The following is a 20,486-nucleotide window of genomic DNA, read 5'->3' on the forward strand; positions in this document are numbered from 1 at the left end:
TGAAATAACATATTGATTTGAATTTAGATTTTCTAAATTTTAGATTTTTATTTTAAAGATTAAAGTGAGATTTCTCACTTCTTTCATATATTCTCTTAGTCCCACTTAAAAAATAAATAGTAACTTTACTCTCTAGAGTTAAATCTAAAATGTAGAGGACCTATTGGTTTTTTTTGGTGACTAGAGGACCTATTGGTTTAGTCACCAAAAAAACAACATATTGGTTTAGTGGTAATTAAAAAAAAAAAAACGCAATGGATATAGATGTACGTAAGTAGTGGGGACCACGCAGAAATCGAAGCCCCACTCCTGACCCAGAAAACCAGAATCTTCTCCCCCCACCCCCCTCTCTCTCTCTCTCTTCTCTCGTTGCTCATTCATCAATCATTATTCTCATTTCTCGTATCCCGATCTCTTCTCTTCTCTTCTCCGGTCCCCACCACAATCCACGACTGCCGCCGCCGTCGCGCCTCAGTTCCCTTTACCCTGCTGGAAGTGGTTGGTCAGTCGACCCATGACTCTTTGGTACGCTCCCATAAATACCTGATTCGATTCCTTTATTCAGGTTTAATTAATGATTGATTGATTGATTTAGAGCTTGTAAATTTTGATTGATTGTGATGGATTCTGTTCTTTTCCCGAATCAACCATAAGGAATCATTTCAACAGAGGAAGCGGAAAAATCTGCGTGTTTGTACGTAGTGGTGCTAGCGAGTTGTGCGTTTTTGGGTGGTTATTAGTTCAAGTTAAGCTCATGTGAATCTGGGGATAATAATAATAAAAAAATTTGTTATTCAGAGAAGAATAAAGAAAATGACAAAAGATTCTGACTTCAGGTCTCATAAGGTAACTAGGACTAGAAATATTATTTCAAGGTATACTTCAATTTGGTAAGAATCTTTAGGGTTTATTACAGAGGATGACTTTTAGTTGAAATTGATTCAATAACAAGAGTTTGTATGTATTTGATTGTTTATTTATTTTGGAGTATGAAAATGACCAACTGTGGGTTTTCAGAAAAAGTGTTATTTATGCATGCTTTGAAATAAGAAAGGAAATGCTGAACATATGCTTATGATTGATTTTATGATATTAGATCCTGGTGCAAGTCAACACAATAGCTCGGTAGTTCCGAAGAGCCTCTTCTGCAAATCAAGCACTGTGAGTGAATAATATGTTCATGATTGTGTTGAGAATAGAGTATCTTTGTACGTACCTTTTGCCGTTTTATTTTTAAGAACATGTATATACGTAGGTATTTAAAGAATGTTAATGAGTTTTTGTTACATGTTCAGGGATTTATGGAGTAGAAATTAAGCTTTATCTAAATGGTGTTTTCTAACTTGGCACGAGATAAGCTAATTCATTGTTTTATGTTTTGAAACCTTTTGTAGTGTTGGTTTATGCCTTAAAAGTCACTATCAAATCTTGATCGAACTTGATTTAGGGCTTTAGAAGTTCCTCGTAGCATGTTACTATGGGTTTGGAAAGAGCTATGTTACCATATATGTTATTTTGGATATATATGCTATAATTTCAGTGTATGATCTCATCTAAGGGAGAGATTTAACAAATGGATTTTGTAGGGAGTAATCCTGAGGAAAGAGGATTATTTTGAGTCAAGAACTGTTGGGATAAAATACTTATCAATAAGTGTAATGTTAATCGATATATTCTGCAAGAAACTATTTGGGTAATTTGAGCTATCAGGATATCTATAAGTGATTAGGTAGGGCTGCTACGAAGCAAATGCTCTCTAAGTGCCATCAAGTCTTCGGGTGAATGTTGACAACAGCTTGAGCCGGTAACACCCCTCCTTTCCACTCCTCGCTCCACCTGCTACAAAGGGTAACTGACCCGATAAATCTTAGATCAAAATATAATATTCCCCCAGTCCCTTGCCCCACTCAAAGCACCTCCCCAAACTTCCAACCCCATAGGAACCTCATCATCCTAACCCATTGTTCTGTTTATGACTTTATGTCTGATTTGGTCATAGTGTTGATGTTTTCAGCTCTCTTTTTTTCCCAAAAAAAATAATTGTTTGCCATATCTCATTTATTCTATTTTCGAGTAAGAAAATTAAATCCATGTATTGGTTTAGAACCTGATCTTTGTGAGTGGGATTGAATTTGTTGTTTTATTTGGTTTTGTGCTTAGTGTTATCATAGGATCCTGTATAGAGTGTTATTTCACTTGGATTCTTCTGTTGATGTTTATAAGCAGTTGTGCTTGTTACTTGATTTCAGTTGCATTGATGAGATTGTAATGGAAACTGTTATTGTTAGATTGAGTTATCTTGATTATTCAGTGTAAGTAGAGAAATAGTAGCTAATAACTGTAAGTATGGTATGCAATTTATGATTAGTTGTGATTCAAATTTTAAATTGATGATGATTGCTCGTTCACCAAGGTTCGTCCACATTTTAGATTACCCATTTAACCTGGTTTAGTTTTATTTTATCTTGAATCATCTTTCTTCTCACTTTGTCTCTGCCCTATTAAGAACAAAGTTGCCCAACTTAATCTGTCGCATCTCCTTCATATCTGAGTATGTCACTTGTAACAAGATCACCAAAAACTTATGCATTGAACACCACCACACAAGTTGCACTTTTTTTTAAATAAAATTATAGTAATCTCAAATGATGTGTACCTGTTGATTTATAAATTGAGCAATCCCACACCCACACACATATTTAAGCAAAAAGTCAAAAGCTCCCTTCTTTATAATTGATTACTCTACAAACATTTACGACATGCAGTCCGCACGTCCAGCTACATTACGTTCATGATTGTATCTTTTTTTATTATATCTTTTTTCTTTAAAAACTTGCAGTTTTTTGCTAGGTTATTGATTTTCATATATGCTTGTATTGTATGTGTGCATTGGTATATAGTCGTTTATTTGACTAAGTTTACTCTACATAGAACTGGATTTCTGACATGTTTTTCTAATGAATACAAAAGATGGCCGACAATGAGAATGTAGATGAAAAGACTTCCCGTGGCGCTGATTGGGAGGTTGTATCTCTCACAGCATCAACATATGCTGCTGCTCCTGGTCCAGATGAAGTTGAGTTGAAGGATGGCAACAAGGAAGACATACATGCACAGGATGAAGCAGAAACGTCACGCGCATTGTTCATGTCTGGCCACTTTGTCTTTCCACCCAGTCAACATGAGAACTTGCCCGTGGAGCCTGACTGTAGCGAGATTCATGACGAATCTGGAAGCAAAGATGTTGCATCTGAGAGTACTAATGAAGAAGGGACCAGATCTGTTGGAAAGGGTGAAGAAAACTTGACATTCCCAGGGTTAAATGTTTCAGAGGATTTTGAGGGTATACCATATTTTGATGAGAAAATCAGCAGGTTGTCTGTTTATGGGAAACAGTTTGAGGAAGGTACAACTCTACCCGGTTTTGATTTGACTGGAAAAGAGGAAACTTTGTATGACTCTGCAAAATACACTTCTTTCCACAGTGAAACGGCCATTGGTGGTGTACCATATGGAGAAATCATAGGTGAGGCTGAAACAGAGCAAGGGTCAAATACCTCTCCCAATTTAGCGGAATCAAAGACACCTTCTGAAGATGATAAATGCAGCTCTTCAAATCTTCCTTGTGGTGCTTGGTGGAAGCGAAGAGCTGCCTCCTTATATGCTCATGCAAAAGATACAAGCACATTTTGGTCTGTTTTCATTGCTGCTGCAGTGATGGGCCTTGTGATGCTTGGGCATCGCTGGCAGCAGGAAAGAGCTTTGCAACTCAAGTGGCTTAGTGTAAATGATGAGGTATTCTATTTCAACTCTTACTACGATAAGCTTTATTTTTGTCATATTTTAGTCTAAAATATTTTCATTCACTGTCAATTTCGAAGTATTTTAACATAGTCATCTTATACCGTATTGTTGCTAGACCAGTAATGTGTATAACTTTTCCTTTAGACGTAGAACTTTATGATTATTTGATTATTCTGACAGTGTAAAACCTTTTTTAGACTGTATCAGTTAATCTTTTGATATAAAAGCAAAATGTATCAGTTCATAGCATTGCATTCACTTGGAACATAGAAAGAAGTCTTATTTTGTCACACTTACTTAGACTAGTGTCTTTGACTGTACTTGTGCACAGCATACTTATCTACAATCAGCATGACAACATGTGCACTTAATTGTCTTTTACACATTAAGATTCTTCTGGTGGTGATACTTGGAGTAGGAATGAATAAATGATGATGTAGAATGTTGAATGGCTGAGTGTGAAAATCATGAATAAAAAATGGATGACCGCGTATAGTGATTTAAAACCAAAATGAAATTGGCATCACTTCAAAAATTAAGATTGCTATTACTACATTTTGGTGCAAAGCTTTAGCTGCTCTCTTTTTTATTTAATGCTTCAAATTGAATATTTGGGGTTTAGCAGGCAAGAAGCAGGGTACTTGTTCCCTTATATCGGCTCAAAGATGTGATTGTTGGTGGCCACCGTCGTGGTTCCTTGATTAGGGGAGGCTCCTCCGGTGAAACTTGAGAGTATTGCTCGGTGCATGTAGCTCCAACTATTGTGAAAACTAAAGATGATGACGAAAAATTGTGGGTGCGAAAAAGGCTGTGAAAGAGAAATGCTAAGGTTGTCTGAAATGCAGGTTTGACATTAGGATAGGTCAAGTTTCCAATTTATCATGGCTATTGTGCTGGCTTGGGACTAGGATTGGTTGACCTTCCATTCTGTGAATGTTGTGAAAATATTTCATATTGTGAATTTTCTTGATCTCTGCTGTGATTTGCAATGTATAGCTATGGAATGTTATTCAACATAGTAAGTTTGTTTCATTCTGTTTATCGACATTACATTTTATGCACTAAGGATGAGATGAAAATGAAAATGAAATTGTAACAGAATTCCATGTCAGCCGATACTGTTCTGATGATCTTTTTTCTTTTTACAACCAGAGTATCTGTTGTTATTGTTAAGCATAGTGATTAATCGCATGGTAATTTGTAGACACTTTAATAGCTAACCTCAAATTTTAAAACTTCTTATGCCCAATGCCAGTATCATATTATGTTGGAAATACTTTCTTGCAGAATTTTCATATCCTGCATGCATCTGTATTTGTACCATGTTTTCAATTTTTTTTTTTTTTCCTTTTCCTTGGTCAGATGTACCCATGTAATAAAGGACAAGAAACATTAATCAAAACAAGCTATTAAATTACAAATCTACAATCCACCATTAATTAAAGACAATCATAATTCACCTGAGTAGAACAATTACTTTCGTCTTTTTAGTTGTGGTTTTGTGGGAGAATATTTCCGTGGAAGCAACCCTAGAAGTGTAGAACTCAGAAAACCAGCAAGAACATTGCAATGAGTATGTGTGCACTTTGGAGCTTAATGTAGTCCACCAATTTTTCAGATATTGGGCTTCATTGGAGCAGGCTTAATGACAGCGCAATTAGGCAGTCAATGTTGATTTCTTTGTTGTACCCTAACCCAATACCAAGAAAAAGAGGGAAAAAAAAAGCTAGACAATTAGAAACAGACAAGCAAAAAAAAAGCTATAGAATAAAGAAAGCCACCAACTAATTAATACACTATGCATGGAATGTTACCAAGATTAAAAATCTCTTATAAATTTTTAATCAAAATTGAATTGTAATAATATATTCGGCAAGTGTAACAACTTTGAGAAAAGCGTTGCTAAACTATTTCCCTTCATTTTTCTCTCTGTTTCTCAAGATTATTCCTTTCTTATTATTGGGGGGAAGGAGATATCAATTTCTTTTAGGTGTAGTAGACTTGCCCTCCCATTTAGTTGTCTCTCTAATATTGGTTTGCCCAACTTAAAACTATTATATGACTAGTTCATTAAAAAATTCAAAAATAAATTAAGAAACCTATAGTGATAAAAAGTAGCAATAATGAACAATGGAATAATTATAATTGCTATATTTTATTTTTAAAATTGTATATAAAAAAGAATTGGTATTGTATACAAGATAAGTTGGTTTGGTTAACATTTTCCTTCTTAGTGTAATGCCTACGTGACATACATGTTATTGTAGTGCTTTAGCTTTTGGCTTTGGCTTTTGCTTTTTCAAGTAAGCAAGATTTCACTTACATCATAGGTTCTCTTTACATGTATCTCCTATCAAACACTACTTTAACTTGTTCATGACTCAAATTGAAATATCCTTTTAATCCAAGTTCTAATCAACTTCTTACCTACCCTACTAATAAACACCGTTAAGTTTCTTAGAACTTATATATCTATTTCTTCTCACATGGGTGCACTATATATTGTTCATCTTTAAAGACATGTCAAGATCAATTGTGTAGTTGTGCGATGTTTCGTTGCAAATTATCAGTTTAATTAAAGGTTTATTTAATTTATTACTTAAAAAGTTTTAACACATTTAACATTCCAAAAATATTTGGGAGACAATAGAAATTAGTTCAATCAATCTGAATTTACTATATTTTGNCTAAAACACTTGAATTTTTGTGCTATGACTTTCCTTTTTTGTATGACTTTTAACTCAGATTTTTTTAAATAAATAAAATAAATATTTTATTTACTAAAATACGTAATTTGTAACATTTTTATTAAAATACACCATTTTTTATCTCGTTTATATTGTAAATGAAATAAGATTGTGCGTATCTCGTTTACAGTGTAAACGAGATACGACATGAATCGACGTGATCGTATTATGTTTGTACACATGGTGTGTAACGGCCTTATCTCGTTTACAGTGTAAACGAAATTTGTGCACTCTAATTTCATTTACACTGTAAACGAGATAAGAGTGAGTCTATATATGTATTTCGTCCTCAGTGTCGTTTTAGTCATTATCTCATCCATTTCTTCAACTTTTCTCCCATTTCTACTCTTTTCTAATCAAATTTTTGAATTACTACGAAATTATGGCGCGCGCCGATGCACATGATGCAAACATTAACCGACTGAATGCGACATGGCACATCATTGGGACAGCCGACTTTGAGGTTGGTATTGTTTTTTGTTTTATGTTTATGTTAAAGCATACATGTGTAGCCAAACTCAAGGTATTTTTATAGAAGTAGTATGCAGTATATGTTAGGCGAATGAATATATTGTTATCAATAGTTTAACTGATAGGGTATGATTTTAAGCATACTTTGATATGAATTTGTTAGTTAAATGTTTATTTAAGTTTATTTTTCTTTAATTAATTTAGTTATGTTTGTAGTTATTTGTTAAAATAACTTATTTATAAAATAAATTAATTTGTTACGTAAACGTTTATGTAATAGAATTTTTTATTGTGAAAGTTTTATAGCTTTATATCTTTACACATTTTTTATTCGTGTTTTTTGTTGTTTATTAGAGGCCTTGCCTACTTCTTCTCAGGAGAGTGAGTCACACACTCCTACCACTGGACGTTATTGTCCCCTACTTGAGGGAGGTTGGCTTCGGCGACGTGGTGCCACTTTTTCGTGTTTGATAACTCCCTGATATCGATATTTGTGGAGCACTGGCATCCTGAGACCCACACTTTTCACCTGGTGTGGGGTGAGTGCCCATCACCTTGCAACGCGTCGCGTATCACCTCAGGCTACACACGCATGGAGAGCCAGTCGGTGGGTGCTTTCGTGATTTCCATACATGGTACGAGACCGAGGCTTGGGAGTTGGTGGAGTGGTTATTCGGTGCCAGACCTCCTGCAATCCAGTAGTAGGGTCAGCAGAGGAAGGAGTCATTTTTCCTCAAACTAACATGACTTCGGGAGCGATTCCGACAGATGTCCGATGTTGATGATCTAGTCACCCTCTGACAGTACGTGAGGTGTTACATATTGTTGTTGATTGGGAGTTACTTGATGACTGATAAGTCAAATAATCAGATCCATCTCCGATGGCTCCTACTACTAGATGACTTTTTAGAGGTGTCGTTCTCTGTCTTAGGGATCTGCGGTGCTAGCATGGACGTACTATTCCTTATGCTCTACAGCACACCGCTCCACCATAGACATCGCAGGATGCACTCCTCTGCTAGTATCTTGGATATATCAAAGATTTTTTCAGTGGTGTCCACCTAAGCGACAGGTTTACATGTACCCCATGGCTGCGAGGTAACTGTTCACTACGGTTTTGCACTTTTCTTCGTTTACAAAATTCAATATGATTTGCAATTAATTTAATCATGGTTATTCTTGCGAATTTTCACAGGTTGACAGGCATGACAGAGCAGAGCAGGGACTAGCACGAGCAGAGAGTCCTGCGATGACATCAGGCATTGGATCAATTACAGTTGGATGAGGTAAGCGAGTTACTCTTTTATTTGGTCATAGTTTCATAAATTATTCATACTTTTTTAGCACCTGTCACTGATGATTATTTCACAAAGTACATTGTAGTTCCTGTGGACACCCTACGACAATCCTGCACTACAGGACATCTGTCCGCCATGGCTGCAGAAAGAGGCGAAGTGGGGGATATGGATGTCTGTTGTTCCCCTCGTCTGCTTCAACATAGTTGAATTTTACCATGTCGATCGGGTTAAGCGCCAGTTTAATGGCGAGCAGCCAGTGCCAGGGGACCCGGTCAACATTGACAAGTTCCTGGCTACCACAGGATGTGGCGAGAATATCTAGTGGCCTACCAAGCTTCGAGAGTGGTACGATCGGTGGAGGGCTCGATTTGAGGAGGGATACCGGATATCCATTCAGCCGTGCACAGACTATCGGCCGACGCGGGAGTACTGCAATTGGTATCGGTAGGCTTGCCATGTTAGACACTTGTCGGGACAGAATGTGCTTGATGATCCCAGGCTGTTGTACATACCGGAAGACGTGCAGCCTACTACCAGCCAGCAGAGGGACATCATACACCTTCCCTGGGATGTCCCTAACCGTCATCGGTGGGCCAGCAAGGTTTGGCCAGACACCCGGAGGCCTACCAGAAGAGATAGGGTGACAGAGAGCGCAGAGGAATTGCAGGACCCCGGAGGGACAGGGTTAGGCCTCGCATGAAGCGCTTGGACGTGGAGTCCAAAAAGGAAGCTGAGTATCACCGATAGGAGGAGCACGGGAATATGTCTAGCAGGTTTAATGACTTACCGCCACCACGACCACCCTCTCCACCATCACCACCACCACATTAGCCACCTGGTTCATGTTCACAGGGACCTCGGGACGATTAGGATAATGCCCTGCATGCATGGCATGATGTAGGGGCGTCCAGAAGTCGTCACGTGGCATTGGATAGAGAGTAGAGCATGGGTAGAGAGTAGAGCATGGGGCATGTCCATCGGTAGTTATCTGCTCCTATGTCTACCTCAGTCTGGGAACCATACATTTCATCGGGAACTAGCTCCTCATACGGTACACATGGCCGACCAGGTGCACAGTATGTGACACCTCCATTGGTAGACTATGGGCTCCTCATGATAGCATCCCAGCCGATGCTGGAACCACCTTTTCCTTCCCTTGGTCAGCAACAGTATCAGCCTTGTCTATATGTACAGCTGCCTTACCCGGACAGTTACTATCAGCTTGCTCCCGACCCACGCCCTAGCAGACCTCACTGACAGACACGGTCTCTACCCTGTGGCATGGGACACCACCTGCATTATCATGGCAATCAGCACCGATGACTTTTTTATGTTTAAACTTTACATTATGTTATTTGTTATTGAAGTTGTAGCTTGACACAATATTTAAGTACGTTAGCATCGTTGTTGTAACTTGTGTCTTCGATATTAGTTTATATAATTTATGTCATTGTTATATGTAAATGAGTTTCCGTGCTGCATTTAAAATTTTATAAATCAACAACGAAGGAAAGTGCATCAAATTTCAATTTACTCAAACTGAAAAAACAACTGAAACAAGTTATCACAATATTCAAGTACAAAATTAACAAAGTCAACTAAGTTATCACACTATGAGCCAGTTGACAACCCCAAACAACTACACCACCAAATTAAACTAAGCCTCGTATGTAGGTTGGTTTGGACAGCATCTTTGGTATGCCCGATTTGCCTACATAGACCACACCTCTTCTCTTGGCGCTCACCCTCGTCCATCTCATTACGAAACCTGGTTAAAACAGGTTTTCCAGTGGCCTTCCTACGCATGGCTAGATTAGGACGCAACCGTGTCTCGAACCACTCCAGCCAAAGCTTCTCGTTTGGTATCAGTGGGAACTCCGTCTCATACACCTTGAACACAGCAGACTGCAAGTACACTGAATGCACGTACAGACTCCATTTGACACTAGCAGCGACACAAGCGGCAACCACATGATGACATGGAAAATAGAGTGACTGAAAAAGACCACAATCATACGTACTCGCCGTCAACCATACACGGAATGAGCCTTGCGACCAACCCTCAAAAGGCTCTAACTCCTCAACCACAAACGCTGAAGCCCGTCTGTCATAGTGAGTAACACACATCTTTGATATTCCTTCCCATTTTTGTTTAATAGCAGATATCAGCTATTGGAAAAAGTGATTCCCTGCTGCCAGATGTGCCTTTGCCTCCCTGCTCTTCCTGACGAACAACTGTACAGCCTCTCGTAAGTGCATTGCACGATGGCCGAAATGGGCAAATAACGAGTACCCTTAAGTATTGCATTTATGCACTCGGACAGGTTCGTTGTCATGTGCCCTAACCGGTTACCATTGTCGCAGTGTTATAGCCAGATCTCTTTGTTGAACCTACCAGCCCAGTCCGCCATCTCTCGCGACAAACCCCTCAAGGCATTCATGCACCAGTCGTACCCAGCTTTGCTTAGAAAATAGAGTTTTCTCATACACCACGTCCAGGTCCAGCGTTTGATAGTGACTGTGTACAGCTGATAAGGCCGGAATTGGTTGCGGGACAGGAAGAAAATACCGAACTGATGCCTCAACCAGCGTCTTAGGTACGAACTCCTCATCTTCATCATCTTCAGAAGAATCACTCTCGTTGCTTTCCGCAACATACTCCTCGTCGGATTTCTCATCATCCATGTCCATGTCTTCCACTGGACTCGCAACGTGCATCGGTCGTGGTGTGAGAGGTGGGTCGTCCTGCACGGAATCCAAGTGGCCAGATCTACCACCACCAACATCTCCGACCTCCGCCGAAAGCTTCATAACTTGTTCCGCCATGATTTTTTTCTGGATGTCAAACATGAGCCGCACATGCTCATCACTATGGAGTCAAAACAGACGAAACCGGAAAACTCCATTTTTCATCGGTGCTAGCAACCTATACCCCACCCTTCTTATCTCTTTTCTCCCGCTACCACCAACGCTGCTCAATATCAGACTCTTTAGCTCGGACAAAGAACTAACTCTCTGGGTGTGCAACAAAATGGGATTATCACACTCAAATATGAACCCGGTGTCACTGTTTCTCATATGGCAATTGGGATACATACTTACAACCACATATTCACCACTACTAGATATTTTGGCTTTTTTTTCAGAAGAAAACCATAAGAGAATACGAAGTGAGATGTTTATGAAGAATACAAAGGGTTGTATATCGTTTTATAACTGTTAAAAATTTGTCATGATGTATCTCATTTACACTGTAAACGTCGTAATTATTTATTTATCTTGTTTACACTATAAACAAAATTAACACGCCTAACTAGATACGTACAATTTTATTTCGTTTACACTGTAAACGAGATAAAAAATAAGGTGTATTTTAATAAAAATACTATAAATTATATATTTTAGTAAATAAAATATTTATTTTATTTATTTAAAGAAAATCTTTTAACTCAATGCTTACATTTTCTTTTTCGAGAAAAAAAAATAGGTTCCAGATTTTTTGAATCAAAGACAAATAAAAAGTACTCATCATTGTACAATTAATTCAAGGAAATTCATATTAAATGGCAAAGACAAACCCCTCTCCTTAATTACTTTCAACTGCAAACTCATCATCCCCACCAACGAATGTGGTTAGTATAGAAGGGTTTAATTAATATTTGTTTTTTGACATATATTAAAGTTATCGATCAAAAAATTATACAAAAACTTATAAAATTTAATTTTTAACACATATATTACATATTTAATAAAAAATTTATAAAATTCTATCAATAATAACTTTAATAAAACTCCCTCTAGAATAAGCATATTTCAACTTTCTTGAATACAATGTGTGAAAATTAAATGTGAATTGACCTGTCCTATTGCGGGGGAAAGAAACACATTAATGCACATGAAATTATGAATCCTGACAATAAAAATTTACTACATGCTAGATGCTACTAAATTAACTTTAAAAGAAAACTACTCCAAATTGATCTTGTATTGGGAAAAGTATTTTTCAGAGGAAAAGGATCTGACCAAGTAGTTATAATCATGGTTCTGAAAATCGGACCGGATTGACCGGTTCGATCGGATTAATCGAAAATCGGTCTTTTAGTCGGTCCAGTCATTCTAAAAAATCGACCTGCAAAAAGCTGGTAAAAAATCGGTCGAACTGGTGGAAAACTAGTGAACCGGATGAACCGATGGATAACTCACTGTTTAACATAAAAACGTCAGCGTTTTATGGGGAAAAAAAAACACGGAAAGCCCAAAATGACACAACACCCTCCTCACCCCTTTCCTTATAAACGAATTCTTTTGGTGACTGAATTGAAACAAACCCTAGCAGCCACCTTCTCTAGTCACAACTCACCTCACCTCACTACCAGAATCGACGCCGAATCGGAGCTTCTATCAGCGGATCGAAGCAGCTTCCACCGTCGCGGATCGAAGCAGCTGCCAGCGGCGTCGTCGTCTTGAACTCTGAACTCTGAAGCTTCTGGCATCGCGAACGTCTACTCAGCCCTGTTCTTCTCGCCGTCGCAAACGTGCTTGTTCTCCTTGCCGTCATTCTAGTGCCTCCAGAAGCTTCCTTCCTCCAACAACAAGTTCACCTACAACTGCAACAACCACACTTTCAACTTCCTCGTCCATAATGGCTTCATTCGGTTCCTCTTTTTTTCTCTCTAGATCTGTTTTCTCTTATTCAATTTTGTGTATATTTGTATGCATTTTTGCTCAGATGGTTGTTAGGTGAAATTCTCATTGTGTTTGAGTGATTTGAAATACTGCATTGTCGTTTCCTCTTCTGAGTTCACTGTCACCGTCGTTCCTCCCTCGCCGTGTCTCTAGTAAGCCGCTGCTTCTTTAGTTTCGATTTGTAAGATTCTGGCTTCTGAGTTGATTTTTTGTACTAGATTCTGAATTGGAATTGTGTTCTGAGTTGGGTTGTTGCTTAATGTGATTCTGAATTTAATTTGGATTGTTTCACTTAGTTTTTGTTTCTGGATTTGGAGGTTGAGTTGTCTGTATTCTGAGTTTTTGTTGTTGAAAAGCATTGAATTTGTTGAACCTAGTTAGGGTTTGGTTAGTTATAAGAGGCTTGTTGCACAATAAGAGATTTCATCAATGTGTTATTCAATTGAATTGTATATTGGTAGCCCAAAAAGGGATAATTGAATTGTATGAGAGAATTGACATTGAATAATTAGCCTTGGCTTGACAATGTAGCCTGCAAGATCTTTAATTTTTTGCAGTTTGAGTGCCTCGATAAGTTGTTTTAAAGTCATCAATAAATTTAACTCTGAATATTATCAATGAACTTTTCATCTTCAATTTTTATTATATCTTAAATTTTATTAAAATTTTTTTACTTAAAAATTAATGAATTTAAATATGTAAAATTATATATTAAATTTTTAATAATTTTATTTAATATTTAATTAAACCGGTTGAACCCCGGTTGAACCCCGGTCAAACCTTTCAAAACTTAAAAAAGTTATAAAAATAATAATAATTAGACAAAAATTAAAACAACCATCATTTACCAACAACAAAAATTAGTTAACATCAAATCAGTACCGATTTATCATCAAGTAATAAATTAGTAACAGAATAATCAGCCAAGAACAAAGGTAAACAAGCCAGTAACAATATTACAGGCGAACAACAATCCAATCATCCTAACAATCAACATAGATACAGTGATACAACAATATTAACAACAGCAAGACTCGAATCAAGAATATCAGAATCAAATTAATCAATTAATAGAACCAGAGTATATCAGAATCAATATTCAAGATCATTCACAATCCTAAACTACAGTAATGACTAATGATAACAATAATTGAAGAAGAAAAATGAAAATTCATATATTAATTAACTGATTAAAACAATAATTAGCTAATTACAATTAGAAAAATCTTCTAGAGAGAGCAGAATAGCAAACAGAGCACAGAGGAGGATAAAGAGCACGACGGACGGGCTGACGTGGCTGAAGGGTTGGAGCACAGTAGAACAGAGCCGGTGCGGCGGGACAGTGGTTCTGCGATGGAGGAACGACGCAAGACCAGTTGCAGTGGCGACGGTAACTTCGAAGTTCGAACAGTGGCGGAGACGACGGCACGACAGGACATTGGCTGCGCAATGGAGGCACGAGGCGAGATCAGCTGCAGTGGCAACAGTGGCTTCGAAGTTCGAATAGTAGCGGAGACGACCATAGTGGGGAAAGCAGCTTCCAGCCATTGCGACAGCAGCGATGACTGGGCGGTGGCTAGACGGAGGAGTGAGGGAGGAGCTCGAGATGAGAGGCAGAGATGAGAGGAAGGAGAAGGAGTGAATGAGTGTGAGTGAGTGAGTGAGAGAGACGAAGACGAGTGGCTAGGGTTCTTTGAACAAACGACATCGTTTGGGATGAAAATTTGAAAACTGGTCAGATCTCGATTCGTTTCAACTAGATAGTTCTCAATCGGTTCGACGTTCCAAATACAGTTTTCGAATTCAGTGGTTATAACTTCTGACCGATCCGTCTTTTTCATCAATTTTTGGTTCAACCAGTTTTCAGAAACTTTCTAATAAAGTATTCTAAAGATATTTTTATTAAAAATATTATAAGTTGAAAATTTTGATTAAAATATATAAATTGAATGATAAGTTTTTAAATATATATTAAAATAAAAATATATTTTAACTAATATTTTTAAGAGATATTTTAATTAAATCTTATATTTTTTATTTACGATATTTTCCATCTCAATAAATTAAAGATTAACTTTTCGCGAATCAAAATTTTATTTAAGAGTTTGTTGCAGACTAATAAATTGTTATATGCATAAAGTGATATTTGAGCTCCAATATTTCTTTTAACAAATGAATGACCTAACCACTCAACCAAGCTAATAAATATTGTATTTATTTCCATTGACCAAATGCCCACAATACCATTTTCCAAAATCCCCACTTTCACTTTCATTGCTTTTATACATCTGCTATTCAATTTTGGTAGTTTTATCATTTCATGGGAATTGAATTCTGATAGTGAAATCACATATGCTGTTGAACAGGGAAATGCCAAAAGATTAAAATGGAAGATCTTGGAGCTGAATTAATTTTTTAAAAAGAAACAATAATAATAAATATTCCTTTTCCTATGAGGTTTAAGATAGAAAAAGAATCAAGTACTCTTTTCTGAAGCTTTATTTAAAAAGAAGGGGTCCACAAAAAAGACCCCACGGATGAGTGCATGCAATTTCTGAGAAGTTCACTGCTTCCAACCTAACGGTCAAAAATTTTTGTTGGCCATTGATAGATATAAAGGGCTAATTTTTTTTTATATTGGAAGAGTGTGTGAGTTTTGCTTGGTTATGGTGTATACAGGTGTTAGACACAAGTGTGGGAGAGGGAGAAATCGAACCGTCCGAATTCTTTGTAAAAAAATTCGTTAATCACAAATCGGACCGTCCGATTAGTTTTTGTTTTTTTTTTTATTTATTTAACATGAAATCGGACCCTCCGTTTACAGTTTTTTTTTTTTTTTAAAAAAACTGAAAACGGACCCTCAGTTTTCCATTTGTGTTTTTTTTTTATTTTTCCTTTAAAACAAAACGGACCCTCCGTTTTTAGTTTTTTTTTTTTTTTTTTAAAAAAAATCAAAACGGACCGTCCGAATTTTATAAAAAAATTATTTTTTTGTAGATCTCCTCTAATCGGACCGTCCGAATTCCTTATTCCAAATCGCTCGGTCCGATTTCAGCCTCCTGACACCACATGCATGAAAAGCACCCCTATTCTCCATAATGCTGTTACACCCCAACCCTTCCCCCATATTAAAAATAAAAAATATGTCCCAGCGCAAATATATGCCACACTTAATACTTTAATTTCTTCTTTACTTGCTTATAATTAGACAGTTAATTAATTAACATTCTAATAGACATGCAAATCCCACTAATTCTCACGTCAAGTACTATGTAATAAGTACCTTAATTTTAATAACAGTAATCTTCCTACTATCAAAACATAACCCCACGAAACTTCTAGGATACAAAAAGACATTATTGATCATGATGCCATCTTTAGCTGGAAACTTTTGGTAGTTTTTACTTGCTGAGCAAGTGAAATTTTTTATTTTTATTCTCTTTAACTTGCGGCCTAAAAGATTTAAAATATAAATTTTTAAATATATAATCAACAATAATTTGATAAACTTGTTTAAATAAAAAAATTTTACTATAAAAAATTATAATTTAAAAATATAAAATTTTAAAATACAAATGACAAAATAACTTTATAATAATTTAATTATTTTTATTATTTTATGTAAAAAAAATTTGTTTATTAAAATAAAAAATTAATATTAAAATTAGTAGTATAAAAAAATATTTTAAATTTAATATTATAAAAAAAATAAAAGAAATTTATATAAAGACTAATTTGATTAATTTTTAAAATTTTAGAGATGAAAATAACTTACGTCTGGACTTTTAGGGACTATTTTAATTATAAATAACTATTTTACATGTCAAGTGACACGTGGCGTGCTAAGTGTCACTGACCAGACATGTCATCATGCCACTTGGTACTTTACGTGACACATCATTGTCTAGCTAACGAAAGAACTAGTTTGACTTAAATTTTATCTTTCAAGGACTAATATGACTAAAAAAAAAAGTATTTGAGGACTAATTTGAAGAATAAATGATCTTTCAGAAACGAATTTGACTATTAACTCATAAAACTAAATATACCCCAAGTTTTTATTACTTAAGACATTCATTGAGAAATAGAAAATTATTTGTAATTTTTGTTAACATATTTGATGTTTTGATAAATAATTTTGGTGGGTAATTTTCTTATCTTCAAATATCTCTATATAATTGTCCCAAGAGAATAAAAATGTCATAGCCCTAGTAGGATAACGATCAATTTAAATCTACTTTACTAAAATTTTATATATATTATGAAATGAAAAAAGATGACTTATTTATTCTCTCAAACTTTACTTATAATTTTTTTGAACCAATTCTCTAGGAATACTAATTAGTAAAATAATAATAAAAACAATAACATTAAAAAAAAAAAAAAAAAGTGTTCTTTCAGTTCCACTTTGTCATGCAGAAGATCCTCCTCAATTAATTATGAACCCTTTGTTTTTTCTTTCTCTCCCACACACACTGACTGACAGAGAGAAAGTGAGAGATTGAGGCTTGACATGTTCAAAGATTGGTTTTATATGCTTGTATTGTGGAATAGGTGATGAATGAGATTCCCAAAGAAAATAAATAAAACAAGCAAAGAGAGAAAGTAGTGGTATGAGAGAGATTCTCATCATAATGTATATGATGACTGATTTGTGTTATAAGGAGGGTGGTGGAGTGGATATCACATGTAGAATAACAAAAACTTTAGGTTCAATGGAGAAAAAGAAAGAGCAAAAAATATATACTTTTGCTAACTTTTCTCCACTTCTTTATGATATTCATTTCTTTGGTGGTTAAATTAAAGTAGGGTCAATATGGTTGGAGGTATATATGAATATTGTGAGCAATAATGGAGCAAAGAATGAAAGAGAAGTGTGAGGAGAAAAGAGTTGAGGTGGTGATGGAATCAAAATCAATTTCTTATTATAGCATCTACTTGTCATCTACTCATCTTGGCAAAGACTCTTTCCAATGTCTATACTCTTCTATTCTTAGCTCACCTTTTCAAGTAAATTCACATGGTTAACTTCTTCCCATATTTAAATTTTGTTTAAGCCTCAAATTCTTTGTCTAATTAATTAGGTTGATAGATTTTTTGAATGTCCTCACATGTCCCATACTTGGAGCATAGAAAACAAAAAGGAAAAAGAAAAGGGGGTTTGGTCGAACCACATGTAGTATCTTTGTTTTTTATACTTACTGAAATAGTTGATATAATTGAAAATATATATTAAGAAAATGTAGTATTAAAAATGGAGAGTAAACTCCAACAGAGTTAGTAATTAATTAGTCATTGCCCTTTGGTCGAGGATATTCGAAAGTTAAAATCCATAAATACGTTTTAATTTTCTAAAGAAAAAAACAAAGAAACAAACTGCACATCCAAGGAGATTTTTTATATATAAATTATTTAAATGTAACAAAAATATGTCCTCAGTAGTATATTTACGTATTTGTATAAATTTTACACATCTTAAATATAAAACAGTCAAAACTATAAAAAGCACAACTTGAATACTCTAAGATACATGCAACTTAAAAATTTATGCATAAGTGGAGTGCATTATACCCGAAATATAACCATCATACAATTTTTGACACTATATCCAGAATACATGTAGTTTATAAACATTTTTTTAAATAATATTTATCTATCTTTTATTCTTAGATTTTTCTTAATTTTTAAAAATTTAATAGCATCACTTCATAAAATAAAAATATATTATAAGTGAAATATATATTAATTATAAAAAGGGTTAAGTACGATTTTGGTCCATAATGTAGAGGCCGAAAATTTATTTCGTCTCTGACCTTTTTTTCGCTACAAAATGGTCCCAAAGATTTCAATTTATTTTAAAAATCGTTCTTTTTACCAAATTTTTAATTTTTATTCCGAAAATACCCCTAATTAAAAAAACACAAAACGTTGAATAAGGAAAGGGGAAAAGGAATCATCCACGCGGGGGGGAGTTAGTTCAGAAGAGGGGGAAGGGAAAGGGAAGGGGAAGGGGAAGGGAAAGGGTCACCGCCGCTGATCTTCGCCGTCGCCGCTGCTCCTCTCCCCTTCGCGCTTACCCCATAACAACCGCGACCCTCTCCCCTCCTTCTCTTCTTCCATGTCTCAGATCTCCTCGAATCAAAGCTCACTGTCAGCGAGCCTCTCCTGCTTTACCACCGCGCAGCAATATGGAGCCATTCTTCCCCACTGTCCGTTCACGCCATCTCGCCCCTGCCTCCCTCAATCCCTGTCGCAGAAGGAACTAGAGCCACCACTGCCCGTTTCCCTCCCTCTAGCCCCTTTCCGTCATGTCCAGACCGTCGGCGCTCCACCACTGCCTCCCTGTCCCCTCTTTTCTATTTTCTATTTTCATAATCCAGGTTACCATTTTGCTTTTAATTTCTGTATTTGATTAGTGTTAGTTTCTTGATTTGATTCTGGATTAGTTTAGCTGGATTTTAATTTTTTGTTAGTTGATTTTAGGTGGGTATGATAGAATTAGCTTAAGTTATTGAATTGCTGAAAGTTGCTGCTGAATTGTTGTTGTTGTTGTTGAATTAGCTTAGGTTTGATAGAATTAGCTTAAGTTATTGAATTTCTGTTAATGGTTAACTGTATACATGATCCATTGTTGTTGTTGTTCTTCTTCGTCTGGTTGTTGTTGTTTCATTTTTGCTGCTTCTGCTGTTGTTCTGCTTCAGGTTCTGCTTTTGTTTCTGGGTGATTTTGGGGAAGAAGGGGAAGGGTATTTTCGTCTGAAGGACGATTTTAAAATAAACTGAAATCTTTGGGACCATTTTTTAGCGGAAAAAAAGCTGGGAACAAAATAAATTTTCAGCCTCTACGTTAGGGACCAAAATCGTACTTAACCCTTGTAAAAACAAAAAAAAATAATTTATTTGAATTATACTAAATAAATTTTAAAAAGTAAACCTAAACTTTAATTTAAATCTAATGCAAATTGTTTCCAATTTTGATATATTTTAGAATCAAATATAAACTAGAACATATTGGATTAAATTGGATTTTAAGTTTTTAACATCCTAACTAACCAACTAGCTTATTACATTAACTAACCTTAAAAGTAAGGTTATAAAAATCAGATCATTCATTGAATCGTTTTATTTACTAATTTATTGGTTTTATTGATCCAACTAGTTCAACTGTAGTTTAACTAGAATAACAATTTTATAATTAAATAATAAATAAAATATAAATAAACATAATTATGGTCTAATATAAATCTTAAAATATCATCTAAATTTAAAGCACTACATCAACAAAAAATTTTATGATTTTATCAAAGTACAAATTCAAAAATTATTAGTTAAATAACAAGTATTTTTTGATTGATACTATCATTCATAACTAAAATTGTAAATTATAAAATGTATAAACAATCTTTGATCTCATTAATTATTAACAATTTAGTACTCTTTATTTGAATATAATAATAATTTATGCACAATTTTAACAAGAT

The 20,486-nt window shown here is 35.5% G+C and overlaps 2 protein-coding genes across 6 annotated transcripts; one reads left to right on the top strand and one right to left on the bottom strand.

The window, feature by feature from the left end:
• On the top strand, positions 294 to 4,977 carry LOC107613337 (ATG8-interacting protein 1). 5 transcript variants are annotated; one of them, XM_021109527.1, is made up of 5 exons: positions 393 to 525; positions 655 to 846; positions 1,097 to 1,161; positions 2,971 to 3,795; positions 4,427 to 4,977. In XM_021109527.1, the coding sequence occupies exons 4-5, from the start codon at positions 2,971 to 2,973 to the stop codon at positions 4,532 to 4,534; spliced, it is 933 nt and encodes a 310-aa protein (XP_020965186.1). In that variant the 5' UTR covers positions 393 to 525; positions 655 to 846; positions 1,097 to 1,161; the 3' UTR covers positions 4,535 to 4,977. The 5 variants fall into 5 exon arrangements, with proteins under 5 accessions (XP_020965183.1, XP_020965184.1, XP_016170782.1 ...); XM_016315296.2 differs by lacking the exon at positions 655 to 846 and having other exon boundaries at positions 361 to 525; XM_021109524.1 differs by lacking the exons at positions 655 to 846; positions 1,097 to 1,161 and having other exon boundaries at positions 294 to 525.
• Positions 9,096 to 10,447, bottom strand: LOC107611144. Its single transcript, XM_016313103.1, has 3 exons — positions 10,066 to 10,447; positions 9,570 to 9,643; positions 9,096 to 9,155 (listed from the first exon to the last, which is right to left on the bottom strand). Exons 1-3 carry the CDS (start codon positions 10,445 to 10,447, stop codon positions 9,096 to 9,098), a joined length of 516 nt encoding a protein of 171 aa, XP_016168589.1.

Source organism: Arachis ipaensis, chromosome B08, assembly GCF_000816755.2.
Source record: "Arachis ipaensis cultivar K30076 chromosome B08, Araip1.1, whole genome shotgun sequence".
NCBI lineage: Eukaryota > Viridiplantae > Streptophyta > Magnoliopsida > Fabales > Fabaceae > Arachis > Arachis ipaensis.

Excerpts from the sequence above, each read along its gene's own strand:
- LOC107613337 (XM_021109524.1), top strand. The coding sequence starts at position 2,971 with ATGGCCGACAATGAGAATGTAGATGAAAAGACTTCCCGTGGCGCTGAT. Across the intron at positions 3,796-4,426 it reads GGCTTAGTGTAAATGATGAG|CAGGCAAGAAGCAGGGTACT; the intron begins GTATTCTATTTC and ends TTTGGGGTTTAG.
- LOC107611144 (XM_016313103.1), bottom strand. The coding sequence starts at position 10,447 with ATGTGTGTTACTCACTATGACAGACGGGCTTCAGCGTTTGTGGTTGAG. Across the intron at positions 9,644-10,065 it reads TCGTAATGAGATGGACGAGG|TCATCGGTGCTGATTGCCAT; the intron begins GTGAGCGCCAAG and ends AACATAAAAAAG. Across the intron at positions 9,156-9,569 it reads AGACCGTGTCTGTCAGTGAG|GTGGCTAATGTGGTGGTGGT; the intron begins GTCTGCTAGGGC and ends AACATGAACCAG.